The sequence below is a fragment of the Falco biarmicus genome, chromosome 2, assembly GCF_023638135.1.
Source record: "Falco biarmicus isolate bFalBia1 chromosome 2, bFalBia1.pri, whole genome shotgun sequence".
Lineage (NCBI taxonomy): Eukaryota > Metazoa > Chordata > Aves > Falconiformes > Falconidae > Falco > Falco biarmicus.
Window position 1 is genome coordinate 114,975,850 of NC_079289.1, and position 14,594 is coordinate 114,990,443.

General features: G+C 41.5%; 1 protein-coding gene across 1 annotated transcript in view; it reads left to right on the forward strand.

The window, feature by feature from the left end:
- Positions 1 to 14,544, forward strand: part of GABRR3 (gamma-aminobutyric acid type A receptor subunit rho3) — a 34,549-nt gene extending 20,005 nt beyond the window's left edge. Inside the window, exons 5-9 of the mRNA XM_056329716.1 lie at positions 2,488 to 2,570; positions 3,405 to 3,545; positions 6,293 to 6,445; positions 8,766 to 8,962; positions 9,966 to 14,544. Coding sequence (XP_056185691.1) covers positions 2,488 to 2,570; positions 3,405 to 3,545; positions 6,293 to 6,445; positions 8,766 to 8,962; positions 9,966 to 10,280 — 889 coding nt within the window. The 3' untranslated portion in view covers positions 10,281 to 14,544. The remainder of the gene's footprint in view (positions 1 to 2,487; positions 2,571 to 3,404; positions 3,546 to 6,292; positions 6,446 to 8,765; positions 8,963 to 9,965) is intronic.
- The last annotated feature ends 50 nt before the right edge of the window (positions 14,545 to 14,594 follow it).

The window sequence follows — 14,594 nt, forward strand, 5'->3', positions numbered from 1 at the left end:
AAAACTGTCTTAGCTGTTTTCGACCCTGGGATACCTGTAAACACGCCACTGATATTAATCGGGGCTCCAGATAGGCACGGAGAGCAGATTATTGGTGCTGATACCAGCAATGTTAGACAGGCATGTTGTGTGACTACAAGGAACAGGAAAATGAAACAGCAATTCCAGGACTGGAGCAGCAAGGTCATTAAATGTGTCTCCCTTCTGTCAACATGTTATTTCTTTTCTTTATGAAGCAGTTTTGGATGATGTGGCAGAAATAGTTTTAATGGAGGAATTTTCCCCCTATGGTAAAAGCCCTGAGGCCTGTGCATTGCAGAAATCACACTTGTCCAGTTTATTACTAATTTGGCCTCTGCACAGAGGTGATGTTTCATCTAATCCGGAGAGTTTGAAGATTTATGCAAGCACTTGAAATTTTGACTATGTAATAATTGTTCCATCAAGTAATGAATTTCTCTACCCTCTGATGAAGACATGCAGAAACCCTCACAACAGCTGTACGCCACTTTAAAATAGTGTATGCTCAAGGATCACACTGACCAGTAAGAAACAATGAGGTGAAGTATGCATTTTATTGCTGTATTCATTTCCACGCTTCATGAGAGAGAGAGGGATCAGAGGAACTACACTAGTGCACCAAGGCTTACAGCAGTGGCTGTCCATGTGAGGGGTATGACATACATTCAGCTGGGGGAAGGAAGAGTGGCGAAGAGACCCAAGATGTGCAAACACATTCTGTCAGCTTGCTGGAGAGGTAAAGTGTCATCGAAATTAACAGCAACAAATTGTGTGCTAATAGTTACAAACCAAAGGGAACATGTGATGGGAAGGACAGAAATGGAAAGAAAGGAAAAAGCGAGGTGGGAGGGAAGGAAAAGGAGGAAGTAGAGCTGAGGGACAGACACAGCGTGAATCAATTTGCTATGTTTCCTCATTGCTCGGAATCCCCTCTGTGATGGGAACCCTTGCCCTGTGTCCTGCATCGCATTTGCAAGCTGGTGCTCTACTTCCTTGCCCTCGCCCCCTCTGCTCCCACCGTTGTCCTTCCCTAACCCTGCCTTACCAGGTGGTGTGTACGAGGTGACTCCTCCTTGCTCTTCTGTACCAGTTCCTGCCAAACCTGTGGATTTCTTTCTGAACATAAGCATGAAGGGCAGGTGTGCTGTCCTCTTCCTTTCCTTCTCTATCAGTTATGATCAAACTGAGAGGCAGGGAAAGGGGTGACCCTAAAGGCTGGTGAACCAAGGTTTTAAAATGGTTATGGTGAAACAATGTGTTTCTAGCCTAAGTGGTGTTGATGCCTATGTTCCTAAAGAATCAGATGTTATTAAAATACCTTTTTGTATTGCCAGTTTTACATGCAGTGGGTAGGTTGTATTCCAAATACCTACGCGCAAGGAAATTGCATATTCCACAGTTTTTCTTCAGTGCCTAGCATCCAGGATTTTACTGAAGCAAAGCGGAACAGATAACCAGATTTGTTTCTAAAGTCTTTCCCCTTTTTTCAGTCAACATTTGCTTCTTGTTCCCCTGATACTTTAGTCAATAGCTAAAAGACGGAAACAACGTTCATAGTTGGAAGCCTTATGCGTGATTTTAAAGATGTCCCAGACTCACAATCTCATTTCAAGCCAGTAAAATCTTACACTTGTAAAAATTCAGCTACAGTGTAATTACCGATCACAAGTTTTCAGAGATGACTTATATAACCAGTATATCCCTTATCACTTAAATCCGTGTAGGATTCAGCTTGGGGAAAACTGAAAAATCAAATAAAAACATCAAATGACATGCAAGCTGTGACAAGAAAGGGAAATTTGGCAGTATTTACCATATTTAAATTGCTGCCTCTAGCCTTTTTTTATTTATTTGTTAAAATGTCAAGCTATATTTATTTTCTGAACATTTGTGAAAAAGCAGGTGGAATATGAAATAATGTTGTTACCTACATTTCCTTAAGCTTTTTAGAGTACAAGGCATTTCCATGGCGTTGAAAAGGAGAGTAGGCTTCCTGAAATTGCAGCTTATCTTTTTAATGCAATTAAATACTGTAACTATTCTAGCTGGGAAAATAGCACTTGGAATAATATTTGCTCTAATCTGTAATATTACCTACTTCAATCTATGAGAAATCCAGTCAAGAAATGTGAACTCCCCTTGTTAATCTCTGTAAGTGTAACCTTTCACAGTGAAATGTGTGAAAGGCTAATGAAGGATCAGGCAGGCCAGTAAAGGGTTTAAAAATTGAAGGTAATGCACTTAATAAGAAAGACTATTAACAGTTTATAAAAACATGTTCTCTTGCTGATTTACTTTTATCTTGCTATCTTTAAGCAATTTTAGAAGCATCTAAAAAAGTAGAAAAATCCAATCGTTGGGATTCTAAACAGCAAATTGGTTGGGGTTCTCACTAAGATGTCTGCACAATCCTAGGAAAGTGTGACATTCGTCATGTAATTTCTGTTTTTCTGTTCCTTTCTGCAGAATAACAGTTTCTGCTATGTGTTTCATGGATTTCAGTAGGTTTCCTCTGGACACTCAGAACTGTTCCTTAGAACTGGAAAGCTGTAAGTTTAATTCATACCTGTTCTTCGCACGTGCATCTTTACCAGCACTCCATCTCGTTCATAATACCTTTTTCATTTATTTTGGTGTGTGACCTGAACCCTTCAACCTGTACGTATTAAACTGTGGCCAGTCTGGGATCCTTCCAGAACTTGGTGAGCTTTGGGAACATAGAAAATCCGTGATGCATCCTGCTTTGTTTCAACTGGGTTGATATTCCAGGGCCAAAATCTAAAAATGTTTCCTCTGTCAAAAATCATGGGTTTTTTCTGAGAAAAAAGTGCAAGTTAAAAGTAAAATGAGAGGGCCATTTTTGATCTCATGGAAAAATGAATATGAGTCCTTGTGTTACTGTGAATTGTCTGCTTTCTCACCCCTGACTCGGTTGTCTGTAGTAAGCTGTAGAGCTGGACAACAGAAGGTAATTTTGATAGCTCAGAATTTATACTTACTTGGATTATGAGTGGGAAATACCAGAAACCATAAAACTGGGATGCTGGTTTGTTGTTTAGTCTTGGAAAAGGGTCCTCAGCCTTCAGGCAGTCTGCTCAGTGTGGCAGCTCCAGAGTTCTGATCCTTTGTGCCCTGTGACCCTGAGCATGCCCATGTCCCCCGTCTGTCAGGTAAGCTGCTGGCAGGGCACAGGACTGGGCTACACTTGGAACAAGACGGAATATGGTCTTTACAATTTTTTCCATGTCAACTAACTGGCAAATTGATGTGAAAAGAATGCTTCTCTGGGGTTTTCCCAAGCTGAGTGGTCTCCTTTCCCTAAGAAAAGAAAACAGAAGCATTATTCCAGCAGCAGAAGTGATTTATTTTTTACTTTCCCATAGATGCATACAACGAAGATGATCTGATGTTATACTGGAAACATGGAAACAAGTCCCTGAGCACAGATGAGCACATCTCCCTCTCCCAGTTTTTCATCGAAGAATTCAGTGCTTCCAGTGGACTTGCTTTTTACAGCAGTACTGGTATAGTAAGCCCCTGTCTTTAGAACAGAGAAGCAGAGGACACCATCAAGCGAAATGTCTTTCACATTCAAATTCGTTGCTAATAAATGACTGTTACTGCTGACAGATCTCAGTTAAAATGAGGTCTGTCAATCACACTGGACTGTGTTGGCCAAGTCTTTGGTTCTCTTTACGTTACCAGTGTAACACTTTTCTTGATACTAGCAGAAGAGGCCATAACAATACTTACAATTTAACACCTGACAATAAGAACTTGTAAAAATTTGCACAGCAATCAAATACATGCTGTGGTGAGCTCTTGCAAAATTGTGGTGCTTCTCTGAAAGTCACTGGAGCATTGGGTTTGCAGGAATCTTTGGGTCCTGGTTATATAGAAAAAACCTGAAAATGCAAACCCTAAAGGGTGAAGTACTATAAAGCAAACAAGAGGAACCCCAGTGTGTTTTATTGTCTAAAATCTCCTCATGTTTGGAGCTGTAAAATGTCATTAAAAGTCTACCAAGTATAAGATTTCCACATGAGGGCATTTATAACCTGTTAAGGTCTAATTCATGGTTTCCTTAATGTTCCATGTTTATACATAAAAAAAACCTTTAAGTCAGTGTTACATTGTTTAAATACAGTTACCTGCCCCAGACAGGTATTTATTTCTCCCTATGGATCTCAAACTATACTTTCTGGCAAACTGCACAAGGCTTTAGGAGTTTATTATAGTCTTGATTTCATGCAAGGTGGGTTTTATTTTCTTTGTATTTGTACATGCAATTATAAATTTTGAAATACTTCCCTACATAAGTAATCTAACCACACATTTTTAACCAGATAAAATAGCATGCTTGCTACTGTACTTTCCAGTCAATACATTTCAGTGTGGATATTGTCTTTTATATCAAGGCAGATTAATACAATAGAAATTATTCCATAGAATATGATGAAATGCACACCACTTTGGAAAAAAAGCCTCTAAGACATACAGGAAAGTTGCAAATAGATTTATTTACTGTATTTTATTTACAGGATCACTTCTTTTTTGCATTTAAAAAAGAGCCATTCAAGTTTGCAGTGTCTGATGCCGAATGCAGACATTCCAGTTTAAATTATGATATAGCCTAAGCAGTGAGGAATTCACAGCTTGATCAGGTTCTTCACCCTTATCTCTTGCTTGTGCATGAGCTAAGAACAGAGGTCCAGCTTTCAAGAGCCACTGTCATGTGAGAAGAGGGCGAGTGATGCCTTACTATCCTAACTGTGCCTTGCTGAGAGCTACGTCAAATTTGTCCTTGTTGCAAGAAGACCGGGATGTTTTCCACTAAACTGCTATCACTGTGTGTTGAAATGGGGTTCCAGGAACTCAGCTGGCTTCTTTCTGCCTGGCTATTCCCACCAAAAAAACACTTAGGCAAGCAAATACAGCCTTGTGCACAGCAGTACAACCTCATGCCACCCCTTTACCCAGGCCACTGCAGCATCTTCACAGCACCTCTGACTTTGCATTAACACTCGCCTGCAGATGTTTAGATGATGAGCTTATTCAGTGGGGTAGTGGTGAAAGGAAAGACTTTTTTTAAGTCCCAGGCACCACTGGGAAGTACCTGAACAATGCATGTACCATATCTGTTAATTAGAACACTGTCCTTTGTAGACATACACTTTGGCTTTGAGGTTTTGTTTCAGTTGGGAGGTTCCACTTTCTCTTGTTCCTTTATTTTGCTTCTTGTTGGAAGAAATGATTACACACAGACCCCACCCCCCGAAGTCAATAATAGTGGGGAACAATCAGCACAGCTCTAATGGGAGCCAGCTACCCCTGAAGAGTGTCAGGCAAAAAATGGACAAAAACCCTGGTCAGAAGCAGCCTTCTGCATTTTAGGTTCTGCATAACCTTTTCCGTGAATCTCAGTGAACTACCCATATGTAGCATTTAGGCTTCTGAAGTTTCCTGGCCTCCAAAGGAGTGACAATTTCAATCCATTTTTGAGACAACCATTTTTGAAACTGAAAACACATAGACTGTGTTTAATATCAGAAGGGATTATTGTTGAGATATTCTTTTTTATAAAGCCGCTCTTTGTGATGGGATAACTGCTCCAACACAGGCTCATTGATGTCTCTGTTTGTACTGGGCAGGCAGATGCTGCGCAGCCAGCCACTTTTGTCTCCTTTTCTTGTCTTTCCGATTTCCCTCCCAGCGCAGGAAGCCCAGCACGCGTGCTCTGCGGCACAGAGAGCATGCCCCACACCGCACTAGATGGCAGCCTTTCCTCTAAAGTCAACGCTGGGCCGGCGAACAGACCTGACTGCAGGAAAAGAAGCGCTGCCTGTCGCTATTTGTAGCGTGAGAGAAAGCAGGCTGGTTTTTGGGGGAGGCAGGGTGTTGGTTCCACTCTCGCAGCCGGACTGGACAACTATATTCTGTCTGTATTCTCCAGAGAGTTTCACTCGAAGTCTATTTACTTTTTTTTTCTTTTTTTTTTAATAATTTCTTAACCTCACTTGTAAAATAGTATTTTATTTATAGCAGTTGTGATGCTTCACTACCAAGGCAGCAATATTTTAATGAGGTGTGATGGACAGTTTCTAAAGTACTATATAAAGCCAAAGTGGTGGCAATATTTCTTAGGCATTTACTATTACTGATGTGGATACACCGTTCCTAGTAGAAGGAGGGGGGGCAGCGAACAGAGTTCACAAATAACACAGCTCTCTTCTCCTCTCCCCCAACCTGTTCCTCTCTCTTTTTTCAATAGGTTGGTACAATCGACTTTTTATAAACTTTGCACTCCGGAGGCATATTTTCTTTTTTGTGCTACAATCCTATTTCCCAGCCATGCTGATGGTGATGCTCTCTTGGGTTTCATTTTGGATTGACAGAAGAGCCGTTCCTGCCAGGGTATCACTAGGTAAACCTTTAATGTATATTCCTTTGGGAAGTACAGAATGGAGAAGGGAGAGGGTCTGAAGTTACCTGAGCTTATTTACACAGCACATGAGTAAGTGTATCAGGTAATTAACTGAACAACACTGTTATTGCCACTGTTGTCACTACAACAAACTCCTTCAGTCAACCTCGACATTTGGAAATGGGATGTTTGGTCAGACTGGCTTTGCTATATTAGAAAACAGCTTGCACAACACAGAAGGAAAAAGGGATGATTCTGCAGATTTCCCTATGTACAATTTTACTACTTTTCCCTGCCAAAAACTGGGGGTTTCCTCCCTCTTCCCAGCAAAGTAACAGGCAGTAACAGGTAGTCAGATCTGTCCCCGAAACCGTGGTTCATGAGAGATCCTTCATAGGCATAGCACAATCCATCTAAAAGCTTTGCAGCTTTGCTTTCTCTCTAGAAACATTTGGTATCTTCCCACCCACTTGGAACCAGTTTCCTGACTGGTCCCATGTAGCAAAGCCTTCCTTTGTTAGGCACTGTGAAAAGGTTTGCTTTGGTGTCTGCGCAAGGCATAGGGCTTCTCTGGAAGCTGAAGAGTAAGTTGCACATCTTTCTGCTCTCAGAGTTTTAGTTCTGAACACCACAGCATGCGAGAAAAAGACTACTTACAGTGGGGTTTTTAATAACATTACTGTTTTTCTCAGTGATGAATCCGTTGATACCACTTCAAAACTGCCTTTGTTGGGAATTTAATGCTGATAGCCTTGGAATGAGGACATTTTGTCAAAGATTAGTATCTCTGTGACGATCTAACAGAACTTTGTTAAGATATCTAATGTAACCATCATGAATCTGAGCCCTGCAACTGTCAGTTTAATAATTAGTAAAGAAGCTCCTGTTTTTTCTTCTCACTGATGCTATCCCAGAAGCCAACTGTATGTTACCATTTTTCTTAGGCAAGCAAAAATTTGAGGTTCTTTGTTTAAGAAACAAACTTCCATGTACTGAGGGAGCCCTCAATTTTTATCTATAGCTATATCAATCTAGAAAAAATAGGACTGTAGCTACCTAGCTCAGATCCCTTTCTACTGGCACAGCCTGAAGTTACTAATACATGAGATACAAATTTATTTGTTAGTCTAAAAGCAAATTATGGTACCTCCTACCTACTTTTATTAATGCACCTAGCAATTCCTTTTATTTATAAGAAATTTAACTTCAGCTTTAAAAATAAAGCTTTAATTCTGAGTACGTGATTCGTAATGTCAATGATTTTGCTGATCATGTCCTTTAATTTGTGTATGGATTTCTGCAGAAGGAGTTCTATGAATAACACACATTTCAGTAGCATAAGCATACATAATTGACAGACAGTGTTAACAACAAAGTTTAAAAAGCTTATCTCCCTTAGCTTAGAGTATACTTATTTTAAATACATTGATTTTCTCTTCTATGGTACTTTTCAAACTCCATCCTTCAACCCAAGGAACTTGCACAGAGGGAGAGGGAAAATTATTCTATGTTCCAGTGGTCTTGAACTAGCATAAAACTGGTGACGGCTACCTTGAGACCCAGCTGAAAAGCCATGCTATCAGTCTGTGCTGCCTCACAGATGTTATGGAGATGTCTTCACTTTCAGTGTTACATTCATATCTTTAAAATCAGGGCCTGGGTCGGGGGTTGATGCTTCAGGGTTTTTTTCTAAGAGCAAAACAAAATGAGATAAATAGCTGCATGTAAGAGGACAGACTGAAAAGATGAGGGTGAAATTCTGGATACACTGAAGTAAGCACAAAAATATTTCTTAGTTTCAGTTGCTACAGCATTTTTATGCCAGTGTTTTTAGGCAGCCGTGGGGTTATGAGGGAGACATACAAGCTGATACATGTTCTCAAGAAGTGCATTTTGAGAAAGGGTTGAGAGGGAAGTTGGTGATTTCTTCAGTGATTCTCCTGCACAAGAAAGTGTGTAGTGGAGATCTTGGTTCTGGGAAGTGAGAGACCACAGACCTTTCGCTTCTCTATAGCACTGCCTAAAGCTGTCATAGAGGTGTATTCCTTATGCTGCTGAATAACCAGTGTTGTGTTCCTGCTGTTCAAATCTGGCGTGCCACAGCTCTAACTGCGTGCACTGAGCAGAGATGATTTACTCATCTCAGTATTGTATGTGATAGGTCCTTCAAGGTTCACTCCACTTTACAGAGCCTGTGCAATGAAGTTAAAGGCAGTGTCAGTCACGTGCCCTCACAAAGCTGTGCTGCCCAAGCAACAGTGACGAGCTAAACAGAACCAGCTGGCCACTATTATGATAACCTCCCCTTTTTCTTTGGCAGGTATAACTACCGTGCTGACAATGTCAACCATCATGACAGGAGTAAGTGCCTCAATGCCTCAAGTGTCTTACATAAAGGCTGTGGATGTATATTTATGGATCAGCTTCCTTTTTGTCTTCCTGTCTGTCATTGAGTATGCAGCAGTGAACTATCTCACCACGATTGAAGAGAGAAAGCAACTCAAAAAAAGGGGCAAGGTACAATCCTCTGTGTTTTGTTGCCTTCAGAAAGCATCACAGAAGCCGTAGAGTAATCCTGATAGCACCACTGTGATAAGAGTACAGTAACCATCTCTGTGACTCCTTTGTATCTCACTTTTCTTTACTTGGCTGAAGGGAGGAAATGTATCATCCTCTCTGAGAAGGTCTGTGCTTTCTCTCCCTTCCTTTTCTTGTGGCAGAGGTTAGGGAGTACACCTCCTGATTTTTATTCCCCAAGCCACCCCCAAGAGAAAAGTGACCTTCATTCTGTTCTCAAATACCTATTGATCAAAGTATTTTTCCTCTCACTGAAATATACCCGAGAATTACACTTATATAATATTCCTTCCTGCTTCCCGTGGAGCAGTCTCTTTCTCCTTCTCGTGCTTTGCCATTTTCAATTAGGAAGATGGGTTTAATGATGCCTTTTTGTCCCAAGACCAGATGAATGACAAAGTAATTTTTAGAAAAAGCGTGCCTGAAGCAGAATGGTTCACAAGTTAAACATTTGCTTTCCATGAAGCATTCACTTAAAATCTTTGCTTCAAGGATATTCCCCCCATGTAAACACATTTGTTGGAATATCACAAGGGGAAAAACACAAAAAAAAGTGCATGTGTTGTTGACATGATTTGCTAATCCCACCAAAAAACTACTCATGGAAATGTTTGAAGTGATTTCCCACAACTCCAGCAATGCAGACCTATGGGAGATGCAGAGTATGATTTTTCTGTTTCAGAAGATGGGGCACATATTGCCTGAGCTGGCAATAACCAGTCCGACAAGTGTGTTTCATTGCATGTCTCCCCTTTCTTGCTCATGTCCTGCTGGGGGGGCCGGCCCCACAGATAGCAATACTGAGAGGTAGCCCTGTTCTCCATATGATCTCCGCAGAGGGAACAACACTGAAGAGAAAGCATTCTCTATTTTCCGTTTTATTTGTTTAGAGTTTACTAGAATGGCTTCTGCTAGATGCAGAGTAACTATTCTTTGTTGCCAGGCTTCAGGAACGTATAGTATTGATGCAGTGCAAGCAATGGCTTTTGACGGCTGCTTTCACGACACGGATGTGGACGTGGACGTGGACATGGACGTGACTTCTTTCTCAGACCGCTGTGAAGAGAATGAGACTCGGGCACGCGCAGCCAGCGTCCCCAATCTGGACACAACTCGCATAAAGAGGAAAAGATCTCTGAAGGGAAACGTGGGCAGGATTATTTTACAGAACAATCACGTTATTGACACATATTCCAGGATTATATTTCCCAGTGTGTATATTGTGTTCAACTTTTTTTACTGGGGTTTGTACATATGAACAAACCCCATTATAAGCTAAGCAGTGTTTCGTGCATGAAGGTAGTAGCATCGTGCTTTCAAAATAATGCAACAGCAGTAGAGGTAAGGGTTCGAAGTTTCCGAAACTGACTTCTGCATCATATCAAGGCTGGTTTGGTTAGCAGCGAAACTGTTAATGAAAAACTCTCAGGAGTCTGGTTTCTTTTTCAACTGGCCTGTGCAATGCTTCTTTGGGGCAATCTAATGCACATGGTACTACTGCAGCAGCACAGAAGCAGTTTGCTCACTAAGGGAGCCCTTCGTAACACCCGTAAACAGACAGCAGCTCCCACCTGAGGTATTATCCCATCTTTACACTCTAACCGTTCCTTTTTAATCAGCCCTTCTGTTTGATCTCCACTTGCCGTCCATTTTAGTAGGCAATCAGCATCAACCACCTTCAAATAGCTCCTATCCTTATTTCTTTTGCTGCATTTTGATTTTGCTAGGCAACCTGTACACACCTCAGCAGCCTTTGTCCTCGGATGGTAACTAGGGGGAAAGTGATTCTGGCTTAGCAGTGGAGAAGGGGGAGCAGAAAGCAGGAAGGAAAGCTGATGGGGCTTTGCACATTGTGCATCATCGACACCTTCAGAAAACCCCGCACTTATTAGCTGTCCCTGACTTTCCACAGGATCACTAGGGAGGGCCTCCGATCTGGAGAAATCTTTCTCACTAGTCCCTGAGGCAGCAAAGGAACAATGTCCCAGACCCAATGCACCCAGTGTCTTACAGCCACCTCGCAGGTGGATGACTAGCATCACCTGCACAAGCTGTGCCCCTCATGCGACACCCATACACCTGTGCCTCATGTTGGTCTGCTGTAACCATCTGCTTTCTGCACAACCCTTGGTTTCAGAAACATGGGCTTTGAGACAGAGATTTTAGGAGACTTCGTCTTCAGCAGAATCTGGTTCTTCTGCTTTATGTCGCATACATCAGCTTGGGGTTTTGCTCCTCTCCCCCTTCCTTTGGCTGTTGAGATTGAATGTTACAGTGCGGAGAAACTACATATGCCTGCTTGCAGCAGCGATCCCCAGCACGGTTCAAGATACCACACCGTGACACACAGGAAAAAAAAGGAAGCAGTTGTGCCAAAACCGAGCCACATACAGGAATCCTGTTGGTCCCACATGAATCCTGCACTGAAATATCCTTAGGTTCAGGCTAAGGACGTTGAATTAAGGATGTTCAGGGACACACGCAAAAAGTGCTCACAGCTCCAGAAAAGAATCAAGATGATTTTTGCCATTTTACCAAATAAGGACCATTTTCCACTTAAATTCCTTGGGTTTGTCTGTCATTTAATGAAGTGAGTTTCTATCTACAAAGTCAGTTCAAAATGGTAATTTGTGGTGTCAAAAAATGTCACAAGGTAAATGCTTGGTCACTGCTTGGTCAAGATTAGGAAATGGGAATAAATTTGGAAGCCTCAACCAGTCTCTGGTATTTGATTTTCCTGCTCCAATATTGTTTGCTCAGAGCATGGTGATGTCTCTTACTCTTTCAAAAAGCTTCATTTGTCAATCTCCCAGTTACAGAGCTGGAGAAGCTGGTGACACACTGCATGCCGGGTGATTGAAATCTGATGGAGCGAGTGGGTACTTTGGCAGCCAGTTCACTGCCAGACAAATGATCAGAGCTAAGATGGCTTTGATACTCTGCCAGGAAATCCTGTCATGGAAAGCAGAACCATACCAGGAATGACAATGCTGGGAACGTAAAGCCAAAGGACACGTGGGCTTTGGCAACAGCAACAGCACACTAGACGTCAAGCTGAGAAAATGTGTAATATAGATACATATAAAAATTACCATGACATCCTCGTTACAGCACTGCCATTATGGAGGCATCCCTCACAGATGTTCCAGATCGCCTGAGAAGATCCAATCTAATTGCTCCAGATGCGTAATGTGTGTCCTAAACATTTCACATGAACTAACATAACATCATTGTTTTCACATAATTTTTGCCATCTGCCTTACAGGAAGAGCTATTTGTTGTGTAGCCAACAGTGAATACTCAGCCTCCACCAGAAAACATACCCATGTGCTTCTTGACCCAAACCAGTTCCCTCTTCTAAATTTCTTCTAGGATCTGCAGCAGCAAAAGCCCCCCAGCACCGCGTGCCCAAGCCCTGTGTAGGCTGTCCAGCAAACAGGCCCCCACACGGAAGCAGGGAGGAAAAGATTCCTGCCTGCATTTACCTTCCTGGCGCTTCCTACACAGGTGCTGCACAGCTTGCATCGGTGGAGGACACGCTCAGTTACTTTCAGCTGCAAATGTCACCGTCAGCAGTGTTCTCCCCAGAGAGAGTACTATATAGCAAGTTTTATTATGATAATGAAGACAACTGCACATTATGATGAAACTTAACTGCATACTCTTACACCAAAGCTTATAATTTTCATCTTTTTAATGCAGTGACAGGGATGATACCAGGATGAATTATACTTCAAAAACCTATTGCGCTTGTATAACTAGTAAAAAATAACAAACAGTACTTAAACACATTATTTCTCATTTAGAGGGTGCTAGAGGGCTGATTGAAACTCACATGACTCTCATCTGAAGCTTGTGTTATCTTCAAGAAAGGGATACTAAATACTTTTAGTCAATTTGTCTAGACAGACCAGCATGGAAGTCTTTAAAAAAAGTATTCACAAGTATTTCCTGTTCCTGTTATTTGTGGCTGGTTTTGCAGCCAGTCAAATGTATGGGGCTTATGTCCCACAGCATTTACTAAAAGTTAAAACATCACAGCCATTATGTAAATACATATTTGTTTGAGTATTCATGTATTCATCCTAGTGGTAGTCAAGCAATTATGCTGAGAGTACTTTGTGGATTTTTGGAACAGAAATAACAGCCTCTAATGGCTTCTGTGACCAGTTGAGGTGCAGGATGTGGCCTCCCTATTTTTAGCATCTGCTGCTACACCCATCTGTAGTAAGAAAACATTCTGTAAGCGTTAATGTAGGTGATGCAAACTTTTCAGTCTGGAGAACTACATCCTTCTTCAAAGCCTTGTAATTCTCATGAAAGAAGTAAGCAGAATTTCAATAGTGACCTATTTTTCAGAGAGCTACAAAAACGTGCATCTGTAAATATCCCAACTATTGGTGAGTATTTACACTAAAATATTCATAATGTAATAAATTTTGCAAAGTGTCCTGAATGTTGAATGATGTCGTGATGAACTGTCAGAATTAAAAAGTGGAGAATGTTCTCTTTTTCTTCAAAACTCACAGCCCAATGAAAGAAATACACTTCACAGAGAAACTTAAATTGTACTATCTAATTCACATTTGTACAATTAGGACAACCTTAGGTTCACCTCTGGCAAAATCTTTCTCCTGGTAACCCATCCACATGCTGATTAAGCTGTATTTCACGATCAAGTGGCCATGACGTTTTGGTCAGCAGGTGACTGAAACGGTCCAGGCGGTAAAGGAGCAAGGACTGAACAGGGCGATTTTCTCTCCTCCACCCCCCTTTCCCACACCTTATATTTTGCCACTTTCTCTATTCAGTGCGTTGGAGTTTGCTGGATGCATTCATGAATGCAGAACCCACTGGAATCACATAACTTTTGTTCCAAAAGATCCAGCTTGTGCCAGGGACGCAGGAGTTACAACTGCATTAACAACCACACTACAAGAAGGAACCGGACTACAAAACCATTTTCTAGAGAGGGAGGGATTTGAACTGGTATTTTAAGTGTGGAAGGCTCTATTATTTCCCTCTAAACTGTTGACAGAACACAGTCCCCTCTCTCACCTGTCATTGCAAGGTCCTGCTAGTGACTAACTTAAGCCCAATATAACTTTCTACTGACACTAGGCACGCACTGCAAGGCTGCTGAGGTTTCCGAAGGGCACCGTCCTCTGGTAGTTCTGCTTCGCACACTTCAAGGTACCGGTATCTGAGAACAAAACTTCAGTGAAACCCACCTATTTATCTAACATCTTTCAGTGAATGTAAATTAAACCATTAACGGGCATCTTTAATAAAGGCAACTAAAAAAAACCCAACCTTCTAGAAGTTTTCATGTGCTCAGTGAGGCTTCTAGAGGTTCCTCTGTGGAAGCCTCAGAGGGACTTTGGTCTGGGAAAAAAATATAACCCAGCTGAAGCCCGGGCACTTTCGTGTCAATGAAGTAAAATCTTAACCAAAACTCCACAAGGTTTTGTGTCGTATCTCCTAATTGAATCCATGTAATAATTTTAGTGCAAAAACTGTTGTGCATTTCCTATCGGTTTCCAAAAAGGAGCCCTTTTCTCTCTCACATGTA